The 10,581-nt window shown below is 51.5% G+C and overlaps 1 protein-coding gene across 1 annotated transcript in view; it reads right to left on the reverse strand.

Moving 5' to 3' along the window:
* Positions 1–5,601, reverse strand: part of atp6v1ba (ATPase, H+ transporting, lysosomal, V1 subunit B, member a) — a 36,645-nt gene extending 31,044 nt beyond the window's left edge. Inside the window, exon 1 of the mRNA XM_072436730.1 lies at positions 5,378–5,601. Within this exon, the coding sequence (XP_072292831.1) occupies positions 5,378–5,480 (103 nt within the window). The 5' untranslated portion in view covers positions 5,481–5,601. The remainder of the gene's footprint in view (positions 1–5,377) is intronic.
* Positions 5,602–10,581: the final 4,980 nt, after the last annotated feature.

The raw sequence follows: 10,581 nt of genomic DNA on the forward strand, positions 1-10,581 counted from the left end.
TTCTTAAGCGTGTGTGTGTTCTCGTGCGTGTTCTTAAGCGCGTGTGTTCTCGTGCGTGTTCTTAAGTGTGTGTGTGTGTGTTCTCGTGCGTGTTCTTAAGCGTGTGCGTGTTCTTAAGCGTGTGCGTGTTCTTAAGCGTGTGTGTGTTTTCGTGCGTGTTCTTAACCGTGTGCGTGTTCTCGTGCGTGTTCTTAAGCGTGTGCGTGTTCTTAAGCGTGTGGTGTAATGATGGCGGCTCCTTTGTGTCTCTCGGCCTAAAACACGCTCGACTCCATTAAGTCATTTGCCGTGTTTGTTAAGAGGCTTTCAGACGCGCTGTGGCTTTGTGACATTAACTCCAAGATGTGTCGGAACAATCGCACATGAGCCGCGCATGGGGGAGCGAGGAGGCAGAAGGAGGCGAGGGGGAGAGAGGAGGCGCTTGGGGGATCGAGGAGGCGCATGGGGGAGCGAGGAGGCAGAAGGAGGCGAGGGGGAGAGAGGAGGCGCTTGGGGGATTGAGGAGGCGCATGGGGGAGCGAGGAGGCAGAAGGAGGCGAGGGGGAGAGAGGAGGCGCTTGGGGGATCGAGGAGGCGCATGGGGGAGCGAGGAGGCGCATGGGTTTATATATATATATATTTTCACAGTCAACACGTCACATTTAGTGGATGATCGTTTATGTCAAAGAAATATCAGTCCATCGTCTGTATGAAGAGGATTTGTGCTTTTGCAGACTTGTAACCGTAACTTGTAACCTGTACTTGTAACCTGTACCCTGTAACTTGTAACCTGTACCTGTACCCTGTAACTTGTAACCTGTACCTGTAACCTGTACCTGTATTTGTAACCTGTACCTGTACCCTGTATTTGTAACCTGTACCCTGTATTTGTAACCTGTAACCCGTAACCCGTAACTGTAACCCGTACTTGTAACCGTAACTTGCAACCTGTACCTGTAACCCGTAATCCGTACTTGTAACCGTAACTTGCAACCTGTACCTGTAACCCGTAACCTGTACCTGTAACCCGTAACCTGTACCTGTAACCCGTAACCTGTACCTGTAACCCGTAACCCGTACTTGTAACCGTAACTTGCAACCCGTACTTGTAACCGTAACTTGCAACCCGTACTTGTAACCGTAACTTGCAACCCGTACTTGTAACCGTAACTTGCAACCCGTACTTGTAACCGTAACTTGCAACCCGTACTTGTAACCGTAACTTGCAACCCGTACTTGTAACCGTAACTTGCAACCCGTACTTGTAACCGTAACTTGCAACCCGTACTTGTAACCGTAACTTGCAACCCGTACTTGTAACCGTAACTTGCAACCCGTACTTGTAACCGTAACTTGCAACCCGTACTTGTAACCGTAACTTGCAACCCGTACTTGTAACCGTAACTTGCACTTGCAACCTGCAACCTGTACTTGCAACCTGCAACCTGTACTTGCAACCTGCAACCTGCACTTGCAACCTGTACTTGCAACCTGCAACCTGCACTTGCAACCTGTACTTGCAACCTGCAACCTGCACTTGCAACCTGTACTTGCAACCTGCAACCTGTACTTGCAACCTGCAACCTGTACTTGCAACCTGCAACCTGTACTTGCAACCTGCAACCTGTACTTGCAACCTGCAACCTGTACTTGCACCTGCAACCTGTACTTGCACCTGCAACCTGTACTTGCACCTGCAACCTGTACTTGCACCTGCAACCTGTACTTGCACCTGCAACCTGTACTTGCACCTGCAACCTGTACTTGCACCTGCAACCTGCAACCTGCAACCTGTACTTGCAACCTGTACTTGCAACCTGCAACCTGTACTTGCAACCTGCAACCTGTACTTGTAACCTGCAACCTGCAACCTGTACTTGTAACCTGCAACCTGTACTTGTAACCTGCAACCTGCAACCTGTACTTGTAACCTGCAACCTGCAACCTGTACTTGCAACCTGCAACCTGTACTTGCAACCTGCAACCTGTACTTGTAACCTGCAACCTGCAACCTGCAACCTGTACTTGTAACCTGCAACCTGCAACCTGTACTTGCAACCTGCAACCTGTACTTGCAACCTGCAACCTGTACTTGCAACCTGCAACCTGTACTTGCAACCTGTACTTGCAACCTGCAACCTGCAACCTGCAACCTGTACTTGCAACCTGTACTTGCAACCTGTACTTGCAACCTGCAACTTGCAACCTGCAACCTGTACTTGCAACCTGCACTTGCAACCTGCAACCTGCAACTTGCAACCTGCAACCTGTACTTGCAACCTGCACTTGCAACCTGCAACCTGCAACCTGCAACTTGCAACCTGCAACCTGCACTTGCAACCTGCACTTGCAACCTGCAACCTGCAACCTGCACTTGCAACCTGCAACCTGCACTTGCAACCTGCAACCTGCACTTGCAACCTGCACTTGCAACCTGCACTTGCAACCTGCACTTGCAACCTGCAACCTGCAACTGCAACCTGCACTTGCAAACTGCAACCTGCAACCTGCAACCTGCAATTGCAACCTGCAACCTGCAACCTGCAATTGCAACCTGCAACCTGCAATTGCAACCTGCAACCTGCAACCTGCACTTGCAACCTGCAACCTGCAACCTGCAACCTGCACTTGCAACCTGCAACCTGCAACCTGCACTTGCAACCTGCACTTGCAACCTGCAACCTGCAACCTGCACTTGCAACCTGCACTTGCAACCTGCAACCTGCAACCTGCACTTGCACCTGCAACCTGCACTTGCACCTGCAACCTGCACTTGCACCTGCAACCTGCACTTGCACCTGCAACCTGCACTTGCACCTGCAACCTGCACTTGCACCTGCAACCTGCACTTGCACCTGCAACCTGCACTTGCACCTGCAACCTGCACTTGCACCTGCAACCTGCACCTGCACCTGCAACCTGCACCTGCACCTGCAACCTGCACTTGCAACCGTAACCTGCAACCGTAACCTGCAACCGTAACCTGCAACCGTAACCTGCAACCGTAACCTGCAACCGTAACCTGCAACCGTAACCTGCAACCGTAACCTGCAACCGTAACCTGCAACCGTAACCTGCAACCGTAACCTGCAACCGTAACCTGCACTTGTAACCTGCAACCGTAACCTGCACTTGTAACCTGCACTTGTAACCTGCACTTGTAACCTGCACTTGTAACCTGCACTTGTAACCTGCACTTGTAACCTGCACTTGTAACCTGCACTTGTAACCTGCACTTGTAACCTGCACTTGTAACCTGCACTTGTAACCTGCACTTGTAACCTGCACTTGTAACCTGCACTTGTAACCTGCACTTGTAACCTGCACTTGTAACCTGCACTTGTAACCTGCACTTGTAACCTGGAGGGGGGGGCGTGTAACAGTAGATTTAGCGTGTTTTACACTGACAGTCACGGCAAAACGCGCTGGAGAAAATGTGGTAAACGGGTTTATAATGTGTATTTGCGATATAAAAAGGCGGAGGAAACAGGCGAGCGCGCTCTCGCCACTGCGCAGGGGCGGAGCTTCTCCGCCACGCTTCATGCGCCGTTATCTTTTGACTAAATTCCGCTTTTTATATTTCATTTAATGCTATTTTGCATTGTCGGCGGTATAATATAATTAATTTTACTTTGTTACTTGTTCATTTTATAATGTTATATTAATCTTTGCCGCCCTTAGGGGCCTCAGCATCCTTAAGGGCCCCGCCCCCTTTGGAGTTGTTAGCATCATTTGTAAATAGGGGCAATGTACATATGTTAGTAGTTTATTTTAGACTGTGATTTGATTTATTCCTGCTGCAGAACAAATAAGATCTCCTCGCGTCAAATGCTGTAAACAGTATTGATTTAGTATAGAAGAAACATAATTATATTGAATTCAACAGTTTTAAAGATCATGATCTCTGGTTTATATGATTCAGTATTTGTGCTCTTCATATCAAATAAAAGATAAAAGTACTTTAAATTGTTTTACATGCTAATAACCAGGTTTAAAACAACACGTTTATCTTGTTCTTATGACGCCGCGCGCGCTTGTGGGCCCCTGAAATTGATGGAAAGTGCCCCCCCGGGCCCCTGACTTTGAAAATCTATTTCTCGGCCTGAACTCGTACTTGTAACTCGTACTTGTAACTCGTACTTGTAACTCGTACTTGTAACTCGTACTTGTAACTCGTACTTGTAACTCGTACTTGTAACTCGTACTTGTAACTTGTCTCGATCTGCATTTGGACAAAACAATGAGACTTCTTAGGATGAAGTGGAATAAAACATCTTCAGTGAAACAATAAAACATCTTCAGTGAAACAATAAAACATCTTCAGTGAAACAATAAAACATCTTCAGTGAGACACGTCTGATGTTTCCAAGTCAAAGTTTAAATGAAAAGTAGAATAATATCCTAAAATAAGCCTGAATAATCACGTGAGTGCGGAATCTGGAGACGTCGTGACTCGTGAGGCTCATGTGATCGGTCACGTGACACTCCGTCTGTCACCAGCTAATGCTAACAGCTATTGCTAACGGGCTAAACGTGACCAAACCCACTCAAAACACGACAGCGACGGGAATAATGTGCGTGAATGTGCGTGATTAAAAAGAGTCGGCGCAGTTGCTCGGTGGTCAGTCGGTCAGCTGACACTAGCGGTCAGCTGACTGTCAGGCTAACGGATGCTAGCTGAAAAACAACGCGTTTTCCCCTCGTGACCCGTCAAACCAAACGCACGTCTCGGTCCAGAATCACGCACACTTTCAGGACTAAACACACGCGATGACCCAAACGCGTTCGGACCGTTTACGGAGCAGAAACGCGCGCTTTTACCCTTTGACCCTGCGCGTTTAGCCGCGGTTAGCTTTAGCATGCTAGCTCGGCTTTGACAGCTCAAGATTTGGACTTGACATAAAACAGAACATCGGGATGAGTGGTTAACACGTGATTAAACTCTCTAATGTTTGTCTTTTACCCGCACAACATCTTTGAAATGACGCGTTTTTATAATATATATATTTACTCCGCAGGATTCTGTCACAAAAACAACGTGGATCACTTTTATCGCCTCAGTGTGACATTTAAACGGGACTTTTAGAAACATAAACGGGGAAAATGACGAGCTAAAGTTGACACAGTCTGAATAAAAACGGGAAGTTACTAAACAAGAAACGATCGCAACAACGAAGGCCATTTTAAACACGTTAACGCCGGTTTTGCATCCGGTTTGGTTCTTTCGATCCGCATCAGACGCGTGCGGGCCGCGCGGTGACGGCCCGGGGACCGGTGCGGGCCTCGGAACTCTCGGGATAGGACCGCTTTTCGCTGACGCTTCGGATCCGGGGCTCCGGGGGCCGCACGGTCGGGCCCCGGAGCCGCGCGCAGGACGCAGCGGGACGGGTGAACTCACTGAGCCGGGGCTGGGAGATGTAGTTGCGGGTCACGGCCTGCGTGTGGGTCCGGGCCGCGGCGGAGACACTGTCCAGACCCCGGTTCGCGACGAGAGTGGCCATGGTCCGGAGCGGGAGCAGGAGCGGGAGCAGAACCGGAGCAGGACGAGCCGAGCTGAAGCGGAAGCGGAGGCGAGTCACGTGACGCTGCGGAACAGGAAGTCAACAGGAGTCACGCGCGCGCCCGTCAAAACAAAAGCGTTGCAGAAACGTGATGTTTAAGATAAGATATTCCTTTATTGTCCCACATGGGGAAATTCCATTGTTGCAACGCAGGTAGATCCAGAGGAAAAGAACAGACCACTTATAGGAAGTTTGAAAAACACTCTCAGTAGAAGATCTATAAACAAAACCTCCCATTTCCCAACAAGGGATGGAGGGGAAAATGATAAAGATATAAATAAATACATAAATACATAAATACATAAATACATAAATAAATAAATACATAAATACCATTGCATGTGTGATCACGACAGTAATTGCACATATGATGGCGTTGCACATGGTTAGGTCAGTATTGTGAGTGTTCAGGACTAACAGTGTTTGTTGTAGAGTGTGAAACGTCTCCTTCACACAGCGAGGCTGGATCAGTCACTGATCTAATGAATAAATACAAAAAAGAAACCTGTTTAAGCTTTTAACTGACGCTAATCTGAGAAACGTGATTGAAGTGTGTTCATGCCGCTCCGGATTAAAATAAATACTAAACAAAATAATAAATACGTATATTCTCAACTCAATGCTGGCACAGAAGTTAGAGCAAACTTTAAACAAACAATATTAAACATATACATCAAAAATATATATGTTTCATTTTTAGTGCTTTGGTCGGTTTATTTTCTCGAAACATCAGACGTGTCCAGTCATTTCTGAAAGATGTTTTATTCTTCCATTGAATCCGTTTCATCCACAGATTTCTCAGATACACGCTCCTCCCACAGAGACACGCTCCTCCCACAGAGACATCCACAGAGACACGCTCCTCCCACAGAGACACGCTCCTCCCTCAGAGACATCCCCAGAGACACGCTCCTCCCACAGAGACATCCACAGAGACACGCTCCTCCCACAGAGACACGCTCCTCCCTCAGAGACATCCACAGAGACACGCTCCTCCCACAGAGACACGCTCCTCCCTCAGAGACATCCACAGAGACACGCTCCTCCCTCAGAGACACGCTCCTCCCACAGAGACACGCTCCTCCCTCAGAGACATCCCCAGACACGCTCCTCCCACAGAGACATCCACAGAGACACGCTCCTCCCACAGAGACACGCTCCTCCCTCAGAGACATCCACAGAGACACGCTCCTCCTACAGAGACACGCTCCTCCCTCAGAGACATCCACAGAGACACGCTCCTCCCTCAGAGACACGCTCCTCCCACAGAGACATCCACAGAGACACGCTCCTCCCACAGAGACACGCTCCTCCCACAGAGACACGCTCCTCCCTCAGAGACATCCACAGAGACACGCTCCTCCCACAGAGACACGCTCCTCCCACAGAGACATCCACAGAGACACGCTCCTCCCACAGAGACACGCTCCTCCCTCAGAGACATCCCCAGAGACACGCTCCTCCCACAGAGACACGCTCCTCCCACAGAGACACGCTCCTCCCACAGAGACATCCACAGAGACACGCTCCTCCCACAGAGACACGCTCCTCCCTCAGAGACATCCCCAGAGACACGCTCCTCCCACAGAGACATCCACAGAGACACGCTCCTCCCACAGAGACACGCTCCTCCCTCAGAGACATCCACAGAGACACGCTCCTCCCACAGAGACACGCTCCTCCCACAGAGACATCCACAGAGACACGCTCCTCCCACAGAGACACGCTCCTCCCTCAGAGACATCCACAGAGACACGCTCCTCCCACAGAGACACGCTCCTCCCACAGAGACATCCACAGAGACACGCTCCTCCCACAGAGACACGCTCCTCCCTCAGAGACATCCACAGAGACACGCTCCTCCCACAGAGACATCCACAGAGACACGCTCCTCCCACAGAGACACGCTCCTCCCTCAGAGACATCCCCAGAGACACGCTCCTCCCACAGAGACATCCACAGAGACACGCTCCTCCCACAGAGACACGCTCCTCCCTCAGAGACATCCACAGAGACACGCTCCTCCCACAGAGACACGCTCCTCCCTCAGAGACATCCACAGAGACACGCTCCTCCCACAGAGACACGCTCCTCCCTCAGAGACACGCTCCTCCCACAGAGACACGCTCCTCCCTCAGAGACATCCCCAGAGACACGCTCCTCCCACAGAGACATCCACAGAGACACGCTCCTCCCACAGAGACACGCTCCTCCCTCAGAGACATCCACAGAGACACGCTCCTCCTACAGAGACACGCTCCTCCCTCAGAGACATCCACAGAGACACGCTCCTCCCTCAGAGACACGCTCCTCCCACAGAGACATCCACAGAGACACGCTCCTCCCACAGAGACACGCTCCTCCCACAGAGACACGCTCCTCCCTCAGAGACATCCACAGAGACACGCTCCTCCCACAGAGACACGCTCCTCCCACAGAGACATCCACAGAGACACGCTCCTCCCACAGAGACACGCTCCTCCCTCAGAGACATCCCCAGAGACACGCTCCTCCCACAGAGACACGCTCCTCCCACAGAGACACGCTCCTCCCACAGAGACATCCACAGAGACACGCTCCTCCCACAGAGACACGCTCCTCCCTCAGAGACATCCCCAGAGACACGCTCCTCCCACAGAGACATCCACAGAGACACGCTCCTCCCACAGAGACACGCTCCTCCCTCAGAGACATCCACAGAGACACGCTCCTCCCACAGAGACACGCTCCTCCCACAGAGACATCCACAGAGACACGCTCCTCCCTCAGAGACACGCTCCTCCCTCAGAGACATCCACAGAGACACGCTCCTCCCACAGAGACACGCTCCTCCCACAGAGACATCCACAGAGACACGCTCCTCCCACAGAGACACGCTCCTCCCTCAGAGACATCCACAGAGACACGCTCCTCCCACAGAGACACGCTCCTCCCTCAGAGACATCCACAGAGACACGCTCCTCCCACAGAGACACGCTCCTCCCACAGAGACATCCACAGAGACACGCTCCTCCCACAGAGACACGCTCCTCCCACAGAGACACGCTCCTCCCACAGAGACATCCACAGAGACACGCTCCTCCCACAGAGACACGCTCCTCCCTCAGAGACATCCACAGAGACACGCTCCTCCCTCAGAGACACGCTCCTCCCACAGAGACACGCTCCTCCCTCAGAGACATCCACAGAGACACGCTCCTCCCACAGAGACACGCTCCTCCCACAGAGACATCCACAGAGACACGCTCCTCCCACAGAGACACGCTCCTCCCTCAGAGACATCCACAGAGACACGCTCCTCCCTCAGAGACACGCTCCTCCCACAGAGACATCCACAGAGACACGCTCCTCCCACAGAGACACGCTCCTCCCACAGAGACACGCTCCTCCCTCAGAGACATCCACAGAGACACGTTCCTCCCACAGAGACACGCTCCTCCCACAGAGACATCCACAGAGACACGCTCCTCCCACAGAGACACGCTCCTCCCACAGAGACACGCTCCTCCCACAGAGACACGATCGTCCCGCAGAGACACGCTCCTCCCTCAGAGACACGCTCCTCCCACAGAGACATGCTCCTCCCACAGAGACACGCTCCTCCCACTGAGACACGCTCCTCCCACAGAGACATGCTCCTCCCACAGAGACACGCTCCTCCCACAGAGACACGCTCCTCCCACAGAGACACGATCGTCCCGCAGAGACATGCTCCTCCCTCAGAGACATCCACAGAGACACGCTCCTCCCACAGAGACATGCTCCTCCCACAGAGACACGCTCGTCCCACAAAGACACGCTCGTCCCACAAAGACACGCTCCTCCCACAGAGACATGCTCCTCCCACAGAGACACGCTCGTCCCACAAAGACACGCTCGTCCCACAAAGACACGCTCCTCCCACAGAGACACGCTCGTCCCACAAAGACACGCTCCTCCCACAGAGACATGCTCCTCCCACAGAGACACGCTCGTCCCACAAAGACACGCTCCTCCCACAGAGACATGCTCCTCCCACAGAGACATGCTCCTCCCACAAAGACATAAAGTACTTAAAGTAGCTCCTATAACAGGGCTATTCAACATCAGGCCCGGGGGCCAAATCAGGCCCTGCAGTCGATTTACTCAGGCCCACAACTCATCTACCAAATATATAGAAATATAAAATAATCATTTTTACTGGTTTATTCTGGGTTAGCACTAGTGCATTAGTTTAGTCCGTAATTCTGCTTTGGACCTGTTTTGATTCTGTTTCAGACCTGGTTCAGACCTGGTTCAGACCTGGTTCAGACCTGGTTTAGACCTGGTTTAGTCCTGGTTCAGACCTGGTTCAGACCTGGTTTAGACCTGGTTCAGACCTGATTCAGACCTGGTTTAGTCCTGGTTCAGACTTGGTTCAGACCTGGTTTAGACCTGGTTTAGTCCTGGTTCAGACCTGGTTCAGACCTGGTTTAGACCTGGTTCAGACCTGATTCAGACCTGGTTTAGTCCTGGTTCAGACCTGGTTCAGACCTGGTTTAGACCTGGTTCAGACCTGATTCAGACCTGGTTTAGTCCTGGTTCAGACCTGGTTCAGACCTGATTCAGACCTGGTTCAGACTTGGTTCAGACCTGGTTCAGACCTGGTTCAGACCTGGTTCAGACCTGGTTCAGACTTGGTTCAGACCTGGTTCAGACCTGGTTTAGACCTGGTTCAGACCTGGTTCAGACCTGGTTCAGACCTGGTTCAGACCTGGTTCAGACTTGGTTCAGACCTGGTTCAGACCTGGTTTAGACCTGGTTCAGACCTGGTTCAGACCTGGTTCAGACCTGGTTCAGACCTGGTTCAGACTTGGTTCAGACCTGGTTCAGACCTGGTTCAGACCTGGTTCAGACCTGGTTCAGACCTGGTTCAGACTTGGTTCAGACCTGGTTCAGACCTGGTTCAGACCTGGTTCAGACCTGGTTCAGACCTGGTTTACAAATCTAATCCATCAGCAGTTATTTTATTGTATTAACTTGTTTTATTAAAACAGTTTTGGGGATAATTTGTGTTGTGAAC

The sequence above is a fragment of the Eucyclogobius newberryi genome, unplaced genomic scaffold (assembly GCF_026437365.1).
Source record: "Eucyclogobius newberryi isolate DKJ021-1_F unplaced genomic scaffold, fEucNew1.0.hap1 SCAF_8, whole genome shotgun sequence".
Taxonomy (NCBI): Eukaryota; Metazoa; Chordata; class Actinopteri; order Gobiiformes; family Gobiidae; genus Eucyclogobius; species Eucyclogobius newberryi.